The sequence below is a fragment of the Muscardinus avellanarius genome, assembly GCF_963383645.1.
Source record: "Muscardinus avellanarius genome assembly, chromosome: 7".
Lineage (NCBI taxonomy): Eukaryota > Metazoa > Chordata > Mammalia > Rodentia > Gliridae > Muscardinus > Muscardinus avellanarius.
In genome coordinates, this window is record NC_137793.1 from 66,855,268 (window position 1) to 66,873,526 (window position 18,259).

Sequence of the window (18,259 nt, forward strand, 5' to 3'; positions counted from 1 at the left end):
ACAGAGAGGAAGGGAACTCATAACGGAGCCCAGAAACCAGAGAGGAGATACGCCGGCCTCACGCCCAAGAATGCGGCAGCAGCGCCTTACTGCTGGCGGCAGCGGCGAGTTCACTGGACGGCACCAGACCAACGCACTCAACAGCCCACCAAAACTCCAGAGAGGAGCGGCAGACAGTGAGCCGAGGTGAGCCACTGCGGATCAGATTTCTCGGCGCAGGGAGCAGCTAAAGATCCTAGGGGCTGGGCTCAGCGCACCCTGCAGGGACTCAGAGTGGAGTTCAAAAGCAGAAAAGAAGTACGCCAGCCTCACGGCCAAGGACGTGGCAGCGGCGCCATATTGCTACCAGCGGCAGCAGCAGCGAATTCACCGAGTCCACGACAGCTCCATCTGCACACTCAACAGTGAGTCAAATTGCGGCCCCTAGAGGAGAAATCCCAGTACTGTACTCCCAGGGACTTGACCCAGTGGGGAGTGGTGGTGGCAGAGATATTACACCATAGGAGAACGCCCAACCTGGCACCCCCCATGGCCTAAAGCAGCCTCGATTGACTCCCTGGGTCTGAGACTCTGTGATACAACCCAGTAAAGGAGTAGTGGGGTCTGAGATACCACAGACTCGAGATCCAGAGCACCTTAAGTGAAGTCGTAGTGACCTAGGGAAGAACCCAGAGAAGGCACAAACTTCTGAAATCATGGGAAAGAGGAATAACAATGGAGCAATGAATGCCCACAACCCCACAACATCAGAACTTGATAAAACAGAAAATCAGAGATTTCTAGAAGATCAAATCAGGAAAATAACTGTAGAAATAATAGAGATGTTTCGAAAAGAATTCAGAGAGAGCCAAAAAGAGATAAAGGATGCAATTAATGAAGTTAAGGCCTCAATTCAAAGTACAAACAACCAATTAGACCACATGGAGAATAGAATCTCGCTCCTAGAAGATGATCATTCAAAAAATGAACGCATAGTTTCTAATTTAGAAAAAAAAATCCAACAGCAGGAATCTGACATTGAAGAAATATGGGCCCATTTTAAGAGAGCTAACCTAAGAATAATTGGAATAGAGGAGAGAAAAGAAGGTGAAACCAAAGGGATTAACAATCTTTTCAAGGAAATAATAGCAGAAAACTTTCCAAACATAGAGCAAGAGGTTGATACACAGGTCCAGGAAACTTATAGAATTCCCGTTAGAGAGGATCAGAGAAGAGGATCCCCACGCCACATAATTGTCAAAATGACCAATGTGGAAGCCAAGCAGAGAATCTTAAAGGCAACAAAAACAAAGGGCCAAGTGACATTCAGAGGCAAACCAATTACAATCACTCCAGACTTCCCAAACCAAGTCATGAGAGCCAGAAGGGCTTGGAGTAACATATTCCAAACTCTGAAAGAAAACAACTTCCAGCCAAAAATTTCCTACCCAGCAAAACTTTCTATCAAATTAGATGGGGAAATAAGAAGCTTCCACGACAAACAGAAACCGAAGGAATTTATGTCTTCAAAACCAGCGCTAGAGAAAATACTCAAAGAGATTAACTACAAAGAAGAAATAGGTAACACACACCAGAACCAGAGAAACAAGAGTTTCCATCCAACAGACAACTAAGATTGGTTATCTGTGGAGATTCATTATTTATGTTAGTCTTTTACCTATCTCTAAATTGTATTGTTTGCTTTTATTGTTGCTAATTTTTAGGATTTCTATTTGGAATATTAATATACCATCAGATATAGCATTTGGAAATATTTTATCCCCTTCTATTAGTAACTTTTAACTCTGTTTACATTGTCTTTGGATATACAATTTTTTTTATTTTTTAGGGAGTTTGTATACTCTTCTGTTGTCTGTGCCATTGAAATCATATCCAAGAAATCACTGCCAATTTCAATGTTGTGAGGTTTTATGACCCAGATTTTCTTCTAAAAGTTTATAGTATTAAGATTTATATTTATGTCTTTTATCTATTTTGAGTTAATATTTGTATATGTGTTAGGTAAGGGTCCAATTTTATTCTTTTTCATGTAACTTATTTTTCAACAATATTTAGTTAAAAGATTATCATTTCCTCCACCAAATGTTCGTGGAAACCTTGTCAAAAATAACTTGATAATATATGGAAGAATTTATCTCTAAGCTTTTATTTAACTCCAGTAGTTTATATATCTGCCTTTAGAACAGTACTACACTGTTTCAATTATTGTAGCTTTATATGGTTTGAAATCAGAAAATATACATCTTCTAGCTTTGTTCTTCTTCGAGATTGTTTTGGGTATCTAGAGTCCATATTCCATATCAGGATAGTTTTTTTCTGAAAAATAAATAAATGTATGATAGCTTCACCTAAAAAAAAAAAAAAGAAAAGAAAGAAAAAAATATTCTCTGGTAAGAAAGAAAGCAAAAAGAAATATTGAACTGTTATCTTTTAGTCATCAAAAGCTTGGTATCAGACAAATGAAACTGTTTTGTGAGATTATAATCGTTAATATTGGATAAATTGCTATAAAACTAGATGTCAACCACTAAGCCAAGCATGGGAAGGAGGGATGGGGAGGGAACAGGGTGGGGATCGAGTAGGGGCTAACTGGGCGATGTGTGCATGTATGTCTACAAAAGTATTTTCTTTATACCATTATGATGTATGAATACATTGCACCAATAAAAAATAAAAATAAAAAATAGTAAAAAAATAAATAAAAAAATAAAAGTTCAGAACCCCTGTTTAAAAAAAAAACAACAAAAAAACAAAGTTCCCTGCACTCTACCACCCTGTGCTTGTCCAAAAGTGGTGACTTCCCCTTCTCCTTCTCCTCCCCTTTTTCTCAGCACTAGGGATTGAACCCAGTGGTATTTTACCTCCAAGCTACACTCCACCTCTTTTTATTTTGAAACAGGGTCTCATTAAATTTCTAAGGATCTCGATAATCTGCCGAGGCTGGCCTGAACCTGAGATCCTCCTGTCTCAGCCTCCCAATCGAGAGTATTTATTTTTAAAAATTTTCATTGGTGCATTGTAGTCATGCATCTTAATGGGGTACAAGATGGTGGAGACATACATGCACACATCACCCAATTGGCCCTTACCTGATGGTGGTCAGCAGGTGAACAGGGTTGCTGATGAAGAGAAGCAGGCAAGATGTCTTTAAGATGAGCAGAGGGCTACAGCTCACTCAGGCATGTAGCAAAACTCCAATTCTCATCACAGCTTTTATTCTTACAAAGAACAATTAACATAAGCAGTGAAATATAAGCCAAGAAATAATCAGCTCAAGGTGGAGATATCTTTAAACTTTTTGTTTACATTTCTAAGTAACTAAACAGAGCATGAGAACTTTGCCTTTCACATGCTTCTCAAGTAGCCGTTTACTCCTATCTGTCCTAGAGGAGGTTCTGCCTGTCCTCAGAGCTGTTTGAAGCTCTTTCTGTTCTGACTTGACCTAGTCAATGCCAGACCTCTAGGCAAAACATCCTCATCCTTCTGGGGTCTTGCCACAGCTGTCATCTACACTTAACCAGTTCCCACCCCATTCCCTCTCCCTCCTTCCTTCTCATGTTTGGCTTAGTGATTGACTTTGATATGTTCGTTATATACATCATGAACATTAGAGAATTTCCCTCTTCCCCCTCCCATCCCCTTATGTTGACTTATTTGCTCATCTACAGTATCTCCTTTGTCTAGAGTTCCTCCTATGACCCATTTTCCCCTAACATTTGCTTATTAGGTAGAGCATCGAGTTCTTATTTTTTTGTGACTGACACATCTCATTTAGCATAATGTCCTCCAGTTCCATCCATTTCCCTGTATTTGAAACAGGGTCTCACTAAGTTACTAAAGATCTCAATAAGCTGCTGAACCTGCAATCCTCCCAATCCAGAGTATTCTTGAATGCACAAAACTCTGCCTTTTCTCTCTGGGGCACCGCTTCCCCTGACACACACACCCCACACCATATACCCCCCACATACATACACCCCACATTTGCATACTACATAAACATATCTCATACCTTCTACCACATACATACCACATGCAAATCACCACATGCACACTCACCATACATTTACCACACACATATACACACAACACATTACACATGTACATCTACACATACACATACCAGGTATACATATCACATATATGCCACATATACACTACACCCACCCATACACCCCTCTACACCCATGACCTACTTCCTCTAACCATGCCCCGCCTGCCTCCAGTTTCCACCACCTCCCAGTAATCCATTCAGATAGCAGTGGGTTAACCCACTGATGAATCAGAGCCCACACGATCCAGCGCCTCCCAAAGTTCTGCCTCAGAACATTGCTAGGGCCAGGCCTTCATTATTCCAGACCCAGATTCCAGATTATTTAGGAATCTGGTAAAAGTTAGGAAAATTCATGAAAGCAGGACTCCAAATGTTCATGCAGTTTCTGGGGTTCACCAATCCTCGTGAAGGTCGTGTGTGAATCCTGTAGGAGGCCACAGTCCCAGATTGAGATTCTTTGATGTGGTGTTTTTGTCATCTGAAAGCGTTTCAGGGTTGAAATCAGAAATTCAGGGGTATTGGGTCTCACTTCCCCACATCACTCAGGGAGAACCCCTGGGCCTTGGTGCCGCACCCCTGTTGGGACCATGCATGTCTCAGCCTCCCAAGCATGCATGGAGTTGGGACCATGCATGGCTCCCTTGCTCGCCACCATGTGCGACCCCACAGCCTAAAGCCTGGCACAGGACAGGGGCTCTGTAGACCCCCCTGGGGGAACGAATGAATGGGGAATGCTCTCATCTTTCATCTTCCCCAGCGATTCTCACCTTAACTTTGCAACTGTCCTTCCTCTTAGCCACACCCCAATGAAGTGGATCAAGAAGACAAGCAGTTTCAAAGCCTGCTTGAGACATTTGCAGGGCAGGTGAGTGGAGGGCCGACGCGGCTTCCCAAATGGGCAGGCACACGCTCACTCCTTACTCTCTTTTCTGGGGTCTCAAGGAGTGTGAAGGGCGAGGCTGCATCCTTCAGGTCCCCAGCCTCTGCGCCTGTCACATCATCACCTGTCTGGCCACGGAGGGCCTCTCCTGCATTGCTGGGGGAGCAATTATCACCCAGAGGACACTAGTTTTGCTGTGTTGATTGACTTAAGAAAATAGAAAAGCAAAATCTCTAGTTCCTACCCAAAGCCTTTGTGTTTGTAAATTGGCCCTGTCAGCCTGGCGTGGTGGCACACACTTGTAATGCCCGTGCTTGGGAGGCTGAGACAGGAGGATCGCACAGGTTCGAAGCCAGTCTCAGCTACTTAGTGGAGGTTTTCAGCAACTTAGTGAGACCCTGTTTCCAAATAAAGTATAAAATAGGTCTGGGAGCTGGTCATGGTGGCGCACGCTTGTAATCCCCACGCTTGGGAGGCGGAGATAGGAGGATCATGCAGGTTCAAAGCCAGCTGTGCTGGCTTAAGAGATCCTTCCAAAAATAAAAAAAGTATAAAATAGGTCTGGGAATGTAGACCGGAGATAGAAGGTCTTCCAGGAACCCCAGTACCACCAAAAATAAATAAATAAATAAATAAATAAAAAAGAAAGTAAAAGGAAAAAAAAATAGGTCTGGGAGTATAGCACAGAGTTAGAAAGCCTCTGGATTCTCCCTGGAGTACCACCAAAAAAAAAAAAAAAAAAAAAAAAAATATATATATATATATATATATATATATGTGTGTGTGTGTGTGTGTGTGTGTGTGTGTGTGTGTGTGTGTAAAAATAAAAAAAATAGAAAAAATAGGCTCTGTCAGATCAGGGTTTCTGACTAGAGAGTCAGGGTGGCAAAATCCCTCTAAAACAATATCCTTTGGAGGTGGAGTTGCCTAGGAGGCAGCTCAACGAACCGGGTTTGGGCTTGTAGGATGCAGAGGTTTAACTGCCTGGCTGCCCAGCCCGCCCTGAGAGACCAACAGGGCTCAGACCATGGAATCCAAGCCCAGTATGGCGTAAGTGTAATCAGGGTGTCTGGAGCAGGGAGAGAGTTCTCTCTGCCTTCTCTCTCTCTGCCCTGCTGCCTGAAGTTCATTGTGGTTATAGTCACTGGGGTCCAGAAGATAAATTTTGCTCAGGACCAGAAATGTTCAAGCTAGCTCTGCAAATATAGAGACTGTTCTTGCTCTTTGGAGGGTAATAAACTGACAAAAAGACCTTGGGAAGGGAAAAGCAGTGCTCTCTACTCTCCCTGCCCTCAGGGAAGTGCTGGAAACTTTCTAGACTTAGGATACAATAGCAGCTAGGCATGGTGGCAGGAGCCTCTAGTTCCAGCTACTCAGGAGACTGAAGAAGTTTGCTTGAACCCAGTAGCTCAGCCAGTAACAAAGCAAGACCCTATCTCAAAAAAAAAAAAAAAAAAAAAAGTAATCCTAGTATTTGGGAGGCTGAGACAAACGGATGACAGGTTCAAGACCATTTTCAGCAATATAGCAAGGCCTTTCAGCAACTTAGTGAGAGCCTGTTTCAAAATAAAAAAAAATATAATAAATCTGGGGGTATAGCTTAGAGGTAAAATGCTTCAGGGTTCAATGCCCAACCTCATACACAAAAACAATATACCCTTCCCTGTAAAACAAACAGACAAACAAAACCCCAAACAAAAACAAATAAAAAACCAAACAACAACAAAAGAAGAGAATGAAAGAGAAAACCTCATCAGCTGGGTGTGGTGGCGCACGCTTGTAATCCCAGTACTTGGGAGACTGAGACAGGAGGATGGAGGTTTGCGACCAGCCTCAGCTACTTAGTGAGGCCTTCTGCAACTTAGTGAGACCCTGTTTCAAAATAAAGAATAAAAATTTGGGCTGGGGATGTAGTTCAGAGGTAGAATGCCCCTGGGTTCAATCTCCAGCAACACACACACACACACACACACACACACACACACACACACAGAGAGAGAGAGAGAGAGAGAGAGAGAGAGAGAGAGAACATCAGAAACTTTTGCAGAAAAGAAAACCTGTGGATATTTCTTTTGCATCCTCATCTCAGCAAATCCTTGCAAAAAGGAGCCAATTTGTTTTAGAGGGATGCTCAGGCCAGTGTTTTTACTAACAAAACCTTGCTTTTTTAGCTGCCAATGGGCCGCATTTGATTAAGAACATCCAGAATCTTAGAAAAGTTTACCTCTTCCTGTGTCTTATCTTACTTCTCTCTCCCATTGTGGGTGCAGCACCAGCCACCCTCCTGGCTGCCCTGCCGGCCTGGAGAAGTTACAGAGCAGATGGGGACTGTATTCTGGCTGGAGGCTCTTCAGGGAGACCTCAGGGGTCATTATTGGGACTGCCCAATCCTGTGTCCCAGTGGGGCCAGCTGCCCTCTAAGCTTTATTGTTCCAGGGCTAAGGCCTGGCTGGGGGAGAATGGCAAGTGCTTGGGCTAAGGCCACAAGGGTAAAGAGTGGGGTTCACATTGGAACCCCTACCTCAGTCCTGCACCCCTTCTCTGCACCCCATTCAGCATCAGGCCTTCCATCTGAAGGTTAAGTCCAGAATCTTCCCTCTAGCGCAGTGCTCATCCCCAATAAATGTGGGATATCCTGGCCCCCTAAATCTCAGCTCCCAGTGTGAATGGGATTCTCCATGAGGCAGCGACTCTCATAGGTACAGTGAGGACAGTGGTCACTGTTGGGTGAGACAGTCCCGGCTCTGTTGCTTGGTAGCTGCAAATCCTGAGCCGTTACAGCATATAAAAATGGCAAATGACATTGCATGAGTATATGGTGTCTAGCAGTTTACAAAATCATATTATTTAATTGCAGCGTGGATGCAGAGTTGTGTTGAGGATTCAAGGGCATTAAAATTCAAAGTGTGGCACAGCTGTGCTAGTCCCCATTACTACCACATGTCACCCTTGTGTTCTGTCCAAGCAAGCCCCCGAAATGTTGCAGGAGTCTGGGTGGACACCTTCTGCCAGATTGTTGGGGATCCCAAAGGAAATGGAGAATTTGAGTTTTTGAGGAGGTCACCTGCTCTTAAAATCACAGGGCCAGTGGGGCGGGTGCTTGATCATGGAGGAGGCTCTGCATAGTTTGGCATGTTGAAACAGCTCGGCAGGGCTGACTTGGTTTGCAATCGGATTCCTCTTTCTAGGATTCTGAAATCAGTGCCAACGAACTCAAGAAGGTCTTGAACAGGGTGTTTTCCAAACGTAAGTTCCTCTCTGAGGCCTCTCAGAAAGTCTGGGGTCTGCCGGGCGTGGTGGCGCACGCTTGTAATCCCCGCGCTTGGGAGGCAGAGACAGGAGGATCCCGCAGGTTCGAAGCCAGCCGCGCGCGCGCTGGCTTAGGAGACCCTGTTTCCAAATAAACATGTAAAAATGGGTCTGGGAGTGTAGCCCGGAGGTAGAAGGGCTTCCAGGAACCCCAGTACCACCAAAAAAAAAAAAAAAAAAAAAAAAAGAAAGTCTGGGGTCACCTAAGACAGATGTGGGGTGGGTTAGGAAGGGGGCAGGCTGAATTTGGCCAGGGGTTCTAAATCCAGTGAGGAAGGCTGGGGGGGAGGGAGGAATCGCTGGTGATGCTTGAGAGATGGAGGATCTGCAATGCCAAGTGCAATCATGTGCTGTGACCTGAGAGGAAAGAGGCCGGACCTTTGTGATACTTTCCCACAAAATTAATATAGTTGATACCGTGGACACCTCTGCAGATTAAGGGTCTCAATCTCTAGTGCTTCTTGGGGGAAGCAGGAGAGAAGGGAGGATTCTAATTGGCCTCCCCTATACTCAGGCCCCATCTTCAGACTTTGGCAAGCCTGGGGGCTGCCCAAGGGTCCAGGGGCACCAGGAGGAAGGCTGTGAGCTGCGCCTTCCAACCTCGCACACCGAGGCCATGTGGATCTGCTTTCTCTTCTGGCTGCGGGGTGGACTGGATTAAGTCTTCCAGCTGGTTGAGTGAGGGTGCTCATTCACTCACTGGAGCAGGACCCAGAGCAAGAATGCAGGGAAGAGGGCCCTGAGTGCCATAGGGCCCCTCCTGGAGATGGGCATGGGCTGTGCAGCTCCCCAGGGCTCAGCCAGACCCTGGCTCAGCACACCCTTCCATCTTCTGATCCTCTCTTGCTCCTATTATTGCTGAGAAGAACAGAGAGAAGAGGAGAGGGCTGCAGGGTCTCTGCTGCCTGCCTTGGCTCCCAGGAACAAGGAAGGTAGAGGTGGAGGCCAGGGAAGGCTGAGCTACAGGGAGATGCCTGAGATATAGTAAGCAAGGAGCACAGCTCTCAGGGAGTGGCTGTGTATTGTGATGAGACACACAGGCTGTGGAGCCCCAGCTCTGCCCCCTCTGGTTGTGTGACCTTGAGTACACTATATGACCTCTCTTGGATTCAGTTTCTTTATCTATAAAATGCGGATAATGGGAGCATCTACCAAGTCAGGTTATTTCAAAGAATAGATGTACAAAGCTTTGAACAATACCTTGCTAATAAAAAGTTAGCTGTTTTGCTAATAACTTATATATCAAGCTAGGCTAACAATTTACTTAATCCAATCAATGCCTATTCAGTCCTTGAGGCAAGTATTGTCATTATCATCATCATTAATCATTCCCATTTGAGGGAGGGGAAACTGAAGCTCTGAAATATTAATCTGCCCAAGCCGGTGCTTGTGAAAAGCAAAAATAGAGTCAGGGTTTGAACTGAGACACTGGTGTGTATGTGAGCTGTGTCCACAGCTCCAGGAGGCTGGGGGTATCTGAGCCTCCCACTCTTTTTTTTTGTGTGTGTGTGGAGATCATATTCGACTCTATACTCAGTTTTCTGTCTTTGGTGATCATATTGGTGGAGGTCATATAGTTCCCGTATCCTCAAACAATCCTGATTCCCACCCTCTTTTCCATTGAAATCTTTAGGAACAGACATAAAATTCGATGGATTCAGCATCAACACTTGTAGGGAAATGATCAGTCTGTTGGATGTATCCTTTTGATGTCACATTTTTAAAAATTGTTTTTAAAGACTCTGCCACCTTCTCCAGTAAGAAAGAAGAGCAGGGTAGAGAATTGGGGGGCGGGGAATGAGAAGGGAAACAAGCATTTGTTGAACAAATGTCAGGAATTGTGGTTGCGTTTTAAAGAAAAGGGTGTTTCATTGATGTTCCTCAGTAAGCTTGAGATAATCTCCTCTTTGCAGGTTAAAAAGTGAGGCATGCAGCTTTTAAGTGACTTGTCTAAGATCATGTAATTTAAAGATAGCAAGTGCATGACATCTGTGCCCCTCCTCCCTCTGCACGGTTAACCACTTGTTCCTCCTGCAGAGTTCAGTCTCCACCACCCAGCCTCGGCCCCACCCCCTCCTGGCTCTCTCACCATCACCTGGCTTTTATTTCAGAATCTTAGCCCTGCCTGTGGGCCTTCACTACCAATAGTTTAGAATTATCACACAAGATAAAGCCTATTTGTTTTCTCTGATCTATATAACCCTCACATTGTATTGAAGAATGGTGTTTTAGTATGTTTCAGCTCCTGTAACAGAATACTAAAAACTAGATGGCTTATAAACAACAGAAATTTATTTGTTACATTTTTGGAGGCTAGAAAGTCCAAGAAATCCCCGGGCATTCTGCCACAGAGCTACATCTCCACCCTCCCTTTTTAACCATCTATTTTAAAAAAGGGTTTCACTAAGTTACCATTCACTGGCCTTGAACCTGTGATCCTCCTGTGTCCAGCCTATTAAGTACTGGATTACAGGTGTGCACCACCGAGCCTAGCCTGGGCAGATTTTGTGTCTGGTGAGGGCCTGCTTCCTGGTTCAGGGCTCTAACTTCACAAAGTAAAAAAGAAATAAGGGTGTTTCCTGGGATCTCTTTTACAAGGGCACTAATTCCACTCATGAAAACTCTGCTCTCATGACCTAAGGCTCCATTTCCTAGTACCCTCACCTTGGGATCTGGTTTTAACATATAAATTTCAGGGGGACAGAATATCCGGTCTCTAGCAAGTGGGTGGGAATCTTCAAGAGGGATGGAAGAGGTTCAGGCATAAGTGGAAGGAACATTCTAGGAGAGAAGGCACAGAGGGTGAATGGTACAACATCGTTTCCTTAAGGTTTTGCCTACTGCACATACAGGTTTCCATTCCCCACAATGCTGGAGGTGGAGGTGGTTTCTTTAACTGGAGAGTTGGGAAGTTCTCTTCCATTTGCAGGGCCTTGGACATGATGGGATCAGGTATCCTTTTCTGTAGGATTTTCCACCCACTAAGGGACAGGGCAGAAGGAAAGATTTTCCTCAGTGCAGTGTTCATGCAGAGGGTTCCTGAGTGGGAGAGTGTGTGGTGACCTATGCTTGGGTGACCAGTGATGGAGACCTGGTTCTACCCAGGTCAGTGGCCTTAGGTGACCACTCCTTGGATCATGCTGAAGCCCTTCAGCCTCTGTCCTTCCATGGATTTCATGGTTAGACATTTAACTTATAGGCCACAGAGAGCTGTTAAGTGCTGATTTACTTTGCTGCAAATAGTTTCTTGGTTTCTGAATCTTTCTCATCAAACCTTGCCTGCTGACTTCAACTAAGAGTCAAGAGTTACTGCATGGTCACCCCTCATTTTTTCAAGTGGTATTTTTCTCCCTCCAAGATCAAAGAGGACTGTGACTCTGTCACCCTTCAGGAATTTTTGATCAATAGTTGAGATGGTGTTGGGCAGTGGTTCTGAATCAGAGTGTGTAGCAGAATCATCGCTGCAGTCTTTTAAAAAAAGAACCAGCTTTACCGAGAGATAATTCACATTCCATACAAGGCACCCACTTAAAGTGTACAATTTGCTGGGTGTTGTGTGCATACCTATAATCCCAGTACTTGGGAGGGTGAGACAGGAAGATCACAGGCAGATTCCAGGCCAACATCAGCAAGTTAGCAAGACTCTCAGAATTTAGCAGGACCTGTTTCAAAATACTAAAGAACTGAGGGTATAGTTCATAGGTAGAATGCCCATGAGTTCAATTTCTTGTATAAAAAAGTGTGTTTAGTGATTTTTGGTAGATTCGTAGAGTTGTGGGACCAAAACACATAATTTAGAGTATTTTCACGACCTCCCCCCAAAAATCTTTGCTATCATTCCTCATCTCCCGTCATCCCTAGGCAATTACTAATCTACTTTCTGGCTCCATAAATTTGCCTATTGTGAACAGTCATAGAAATGGAATCATACAAGCTCTGGTCCTTTATGATTGACTTGTTCCATTAGTATGATGTTTCAAGTACCATAGCAGGTATCGTTACTTCATCACCTATGGAAATCTGAAAATACAGTTGCCTGAATTTTCATCCTGGAGGTCCTGATCCAACAGATCTGGTCTCTGTAGGCAAGTTCGCCTGGAATTGAGGACCACTAGTATTCTGCCACGAGGACTTTGGGATAGAAAAGGGTCCATCCAAATTCTTGGCTCCACCATTTGTTAGGTATAGAAATTTGCTAAATTCTCTGAACCTCAGTTTCTTGTGTGTGCCTATGGTAGGGATGAAATGAGACACAAGTATATAAAGTGCTCAGACCTGGGCATTAAGTGCTCCCCATGCACACTACTCTCCTGAGGTTTGTTGTTTGTATCATTACTAAGGGTTTGAAAGTTGTGTTGTAGTCAACATTCAATGCTGATCATAGATAAAAGAACACAAAATTTCTTAAAGGGTGAGTATGTTAGTCAGCCTCCCATTACTGTAGCAAACTACTTGAGATGATAAACTTACAAAGAGGTAAGGTTTATTTTGGCTCATAGCCTTGGAAGTTCTTGTCTGTTATTGATTGGCTTTGTTACTCTGGGACTGTGGCAGGGCAGCACATCACAGTGGTAGGGTATAGGGGAACAAAACCAATTACCTCATGGAAGCCAGGAAGCAAATAAAAGGGAAAGGGGGAAGGGGAAGTTCCAAAGTATTCTGGGACTAAGATGTGAGATCAAACACTACCAGACTATCACCGTCAAAGACAAAACCCCAGTGACTCAGACTTCCCACTAGGCCCTGCCTCTTAGAGTTTCACCACCTCCCAAAGGCACCAGACTGGGGACCGAGCCGTTAACATATGGGCTTTTGGTGGGCATTTCAGACCCAAACTATAGCAGTGAGTGTTACATGATGGGGCATAACTGAGACTTTTAGTTTGGCTAATTGAGAGTGATCGATGGTCTGTTTCAGAACGAATGTCGGTGCTCTAACACACTGAGGTTTATTGATTTGTTGTGATTGGTGAGAAAAGGGCAGAGTTTCAAAGAGACTAAACTTCATGAGGTTTAGGACAGTTCAAAGTCGAATTTCCACAGTGTGCAACAGTGTTTGATACATTATTTGTGAGGGAACATATGTTGTTCCTGTTTTGGTTGTGCAGTGGTCTGTGAGCTGACAATCCCAATCTTGAGTTTCTGGGTATTTTTTCTGATAACATTTTGACATTCCAACAAGCTGTTCCTATTTGAATGATCGATTGCAGATTTCAATCTGGAAGCAAGTTTGCAGATCACGGGGCTCTGCCCCTCAATCACCAGGATGAACAGGGCTTTGCATGCAGTGTTAGATGCTCCCTAGTGACACTGCTAGGAGGTTTTTAGGCTGGTGACTTGTGTACCTTTCGTTTCTGCCTTTTTGTGTCTGCCCTCAAAGTCAGCCTTAGCAAGTGTTTGCTCCACTTGCTGCAAACATGGAAGGTTCACTGAGACCTTACGGCACTCATGCATACTCACCAGAGAAAAACTCCATAAGGCGTATGGATTTGGGGATCAATCATGTTGACCTTTAACAAGCCTAGAGCAATGGGACAGGCACCTTGGGACCAGCGGAATTCAAGATGCTCTGGCTGAAGATTCAGAAGTACCTGGTAACTCTTCTCTCCCTCTGGGGCATCCTCTGGGCCTTGGCCCCTTTCCTATATTCTAACCCTCTATGAAACTCATTCCTGGTCTATTTGGGCTCTAGTCTGACTTGATGTTTAATCATGATCAAAATCACGAAAACCTGCGCACGTTTGTCAGGAAGGGGCAAGAAGGCAGTGAGAGAAGCTGATGCCAGTCCTGGCACTGGCCCTCAGCTCAAGCTTTTCTCTGTTATGAGACCTTCCTGGGAGGAGTCCATGAGCTCTATTCTAGTGTGCCCCTTACTTTTCAAAGGAGCAGTGGGTAGAGGGAGGTGCTTGTCAGGGGCTAGGAGCCGCTCTTCTCTATCTGTTCTCTCTGCTCTAGGAGATCTACCAGGAAACAGACTGCAACCACGTGGGAACCATTGATGCTCATGAGATGAGGACAGCCCTCCAGAAGGCAGGTGAGGACATGGCCTGCAGCCAGGTTGTAGGACCCAGACGTGCCCATTTTAAATAGTTGTTTTCAGGATGGCGACTGCTAACGACCGTCCCTGAGTTCTCATACGTTGGATCTAAGGAGTGAATGCTGCTGGATCCTATATAGCAGAACACTTTAGGAATTTTCCAAGAACAGTGTCTGTCCCTGGAAGGTGACAGCAAATGACAGAGTGTGGGGCTTTAAAGGGGCAGGGCCCCTCGCCTTTCCACTTTCACTTGCAGCAGCTAACGTGGTGGAGACAGAGCTGCAGAGACTGAGCTGAGGCTGGGGTAGGACCTGGGAAGGCATATCTGAGAGAAGGACAGGATGACAGGGGACCTTCTGGGGCCACTGGAGCTGGTACCAGCTACTTTGGGGGCTTATACAGAGTCACGGAGGTGCCCCTGCGATGTCAGCCCCATGAGTTTCGCTGGGGACAGCGCTGAGCCTCTGAATCACCTGTGACACAGCCTATTCTGCCCTCAGGCTTCACTCTCAACAACCAGGTGCAGCAGACCATCGCCGGGCGGTACGCGTGCAGCAAGCTAGGCGTCGACTTTGACAGCTTTGTTGCTTGTATGATCCGCCTGGAGACCCTGTTCAGTGAGTCACTCCCTTCTTTAACCCCATCCCTCCTCTCCCGAGGTGCAGGGTGAGGCCTTTGAGAGGCCAGTATGTCCAAGAAATTTCTTAGCTGTGGCATCCTTGGGGTGAGGCTAGACCGACTCTGAAGGGGCCGAGGAGTTTCCTGTTGGCCACATGAGGGCAAACTTGAAAAGCTGCCATCCAGTTTACTGAGCACATGCCATGCCACTAGGCCAAGGAGGATGGTCGCAGGGGTGGCCCTTAGTGTCTTCAGATATTTGCTTCCTTGAGGATCATATTGAGAGCTTGTGTCACCATCCAGGGAGGGAATGGGTCCCCTTCTGGAAGGCACTAGGTGTCCTTCTGGCACCCGGGTCTTGGGATCCTGCTGTTTGAGGATCAATCAGGGATCTTACTAAGGAAGGAGCTTTTCCTTTCACCAGCAGGGCAAGAAGTAAATCTAAAGAAGAAAAGATCTGGTCAGAGCTGAGGGACTCCACACCTTGTTAAAATAATTATCCATTTCTCAGATGAAGTCTCTGAGGTGGAGGTGCAAAGGGACCATCTCTGCTGACAACTGGGCTTGCCTACTCTGGCAGGAGGACGTATGCTACTCCAAAAGCTCATTCTGGGTGATGGATCTAGATCTAGCTCTTTTTATTTTGGTGGGGGAGGTCATGCTGGGGATCTAACCCGGGGCCTCCTCTTGCATACTGGGCAAATGCTGTACCACCGAGCTACGCCTGCAGCCCTAGACCTAGTTTTTTGAGGTCCCTGGGGCTAAATGAGAGCTGGAGGGAGGGTGATAGAGGGGAAAGGGGGTTCCCAGGTGGGAAGGAGGTAGGCAGAGGCTGCTCTCTGACTGTACTGAAGACCAGAAACAGCCCTGCATAATAAATTTTCTTCTCTGGCATTTTAGAATTGTTCAGGCTTTTGGACAAGGACCAGAATGGAATTGTCCAGCTCTCTCTGGCGGAGGTAAATGACCTGAGTTTGATGAAAGCCTTGTAAATGACACTTTAGAATTTTGGATGGTGCAGTGCTGAGTGGTGTTTGTTCCTACTGATTATTTAATTTCCATGTGGATATGAGGCATGTTCTGCTGCAGACATTGGGAAAAGCCACACGATTGTCAGTCATGCAGCCTCTCAAACATTCTCATGTGTTATTACTTGAGAAAGCTGCAGCTACATTTCAAGTCATTTCAAAGGTACAAGACCTTAATAATTTGGGTGAAATTGTGGGTAGTAGGCGTAATTTGAAATGTATGACTCTAGGACCCGATGTCTTAGGTTAAAATCTAGAAGAACATCAGAAACAAAGAATGAAGTCACAGCAGGGTAGAATGAAGACGCAAAATAAATGGACATTTTTGCTGAGTATGTGTTTTTTGCACATAATGCTTTGTGTAGAAAGCACCATAGAAGTTGCTCTGTGGTGGGGGGCTGCAGCCCAGGCTAGAGGGGGTGAGAGGGGTATGGACATGTCCCGAGGCTCTAGGTCAGTGCAGAGACGTTGGTCCTGGACCTGCTTCTGAGGTAGCAGAACTAGGGACCAGGTTATTTCTGGCCCTGCCAAGTCGCCCCACCAAATTGCTCAGCAACTTTCTTTTCTTCTCTGAAATGGAAATGTAGTGACTCCTTTCCTGTGATCTAGGAAAGGCCTCCCAGGAATGTATCTGTGAATTCCTCTGGATATCCAAGCAATAATGCAAAACCTAAAATAAAAGGTGGATGGAGGAATGTAGATATATTCACATACACACATCTAGGGGTATATATGCATGTATAGGAAAATATACATATATATAAGAATATAAGAACATATATATATACACACACACACACACACACACACACACACACACACAGGAGTATAAGAATGTATACATGTATGTGTGTCCCTTGGTGTCCTTGGGGATTGATTCCAGGACCTACCTGAGATACCAAAATTCACAGATATTCACATTCCTTATATAAAATAACAGCATTTGCATATAACCTACACAATTCTCCTATGTACGTTATCATTTCTAGATTATTTAAAATACCTGATAAAATGTTAATGCTATGTAAATAGTTGTTATACTGTGTTGTTCAGGGGATAATGACAAGAAAAAAAAAAGTCTGTGATGCATTTTTTTTTTTTTTTTTGTATTGAGAGATTGAACCCAGGGGCATTCTACCTCCAAGCTACACCCCTAGCCCTTTATTTGACTTTTTATTTGGAAACAGGGTTTCATTATGTTTCTGACGCTGGCCTTGAACCCACAATCCTCCTATCTCAGTCTCCAAAGTACTGGGATTATAGGTGTGTACTATGGCACCTGGACAGATGCAATTTTTGTTGTGTGGGTGATACTGGGAATTGAACTTAGGGACATTCTAACTCCGAGTTACACCCCCAGCCTTATTTTATTTTTATTTCGAAACAGGGTTTTGCTAGGTTAATGAGAGAGTCTCACTACTTACTGAGGCTGTCCTCAAACCTGCGATCCTCCTGTCTCAGCCTCCTAAGTACTGGGATTACAGGCATGCACCACCAAATCTGGCTCAGATGCAATAAAAAAAAATATTTTCAATCTGTGGTTGGCTGAATTCATGAATGTGGAAGTTGTGGACATGGAGGGTCAGTTACACACACACACACACACACACACACACACACACACACACACACACACATTTTTTGGACGTCCCTTGGGGCTTTTTCTAAGTCACACTGCCTGTGGCTTAGTTAAGTAAGGGCTTTCTGGATTCCTGGTGCTGGAGCCAATCCCTTTTGGAGGGTGGAGGCAGGAGGATCTATATGTGCAGGCAGGAGGATGTATATGGTGGATGCACACTTCCTGCCTGGAAGTCGTGAGCTCACCATCTCTTTTTTTGCAGTGGCTGTGCTGTGTGCTGGTCTGACCCAAGGTTCTGGATGTCGGAGCTTCCCCTCCTCCCCTTCTCCACAGTCAAGTGAACGCCCATGCTCAGGTGGCTATTTGTGTCGCTCCAGCCTTTCTTTGTTCCCTGAGGTGTGGGCCTGTCCTTCCAGAGCAGCCGGGAGCCCTGGTCTCTTTCAGCAGCACAGAGCGATGAGCTATTTGAGCAGATCCCCAGCCAGTGGTGGAAAGCAATGAATTAAAGCTGTGGCCAGGATGGTTTCTGCCTTTCTCCAGTGATATTCAATGTGAGGAGTACCCCGGGCTTTCGTGCTATAGAGAAGAAGATGTTCTTGGGAAAATATGTGACCCCAAACTACCAAAAGACTGAAAATGTGGGTAAATCCTGGAGGCAAGGCCCACTGTAGACGGAGCTGCTGCTGGGGCTGCCTTTAGAAGAGAGGCTCAGCTCCAGCCCTGCCAAGGAAAGGGAACAGGATGGGGTGCTGGTG

At 45.2% G+C, this 18,259-nt stretch overlaps 1 protein-coding gene across 2 annotated transcripts in view; it reads left to right on the forward strand.

Annotated features, from left to right (window-relative positions):
* Window positions 1-17,790, forward strand: part of CAPN8 (calpain 8) — a gene marked incomplete at both ends in the record, with an annotated part of 73,187 nt that extends 55,397 nt beyond the window's left edge. For both annotated transcript variants that reach the window (XM_080699061.1, XM_080699060.1), the window contains 8 exons: window positions 4,851-4,919; window positions 8,123-8,180; window positions 9,877-9,941; window positions 13,768-13,836; window positions 14,198-14,276; window positions 14,780-14,896; window positions 15,798-15,856; window positions 17,767-17,790. In XM_080699061.1, the coding sequence (XP_080555187.1) occupies window positions 4,851-4,919; window positions 8,123-8,180; window positions 9,877-9,941; window positions 13,768-13,836; window positions 14,198-14,276; window positions 14,780-14,896; window positions 15,798-15,856; window positions 17,767-17,790 (540 nt within the window). The remainder of the gene's footprint in view (window positions 1-4,850; window positions 4,920-8,122; window positions 8,181-9,876; window positions 9,942-13,767; window positions 13,837-14,197; window positions 14,277-14,779; window positions 14,897-15,797; window positions 15,857-17,766) is intronic.
* Window positions 17,791-18,259: the final 469 nt, after the last annotated feature.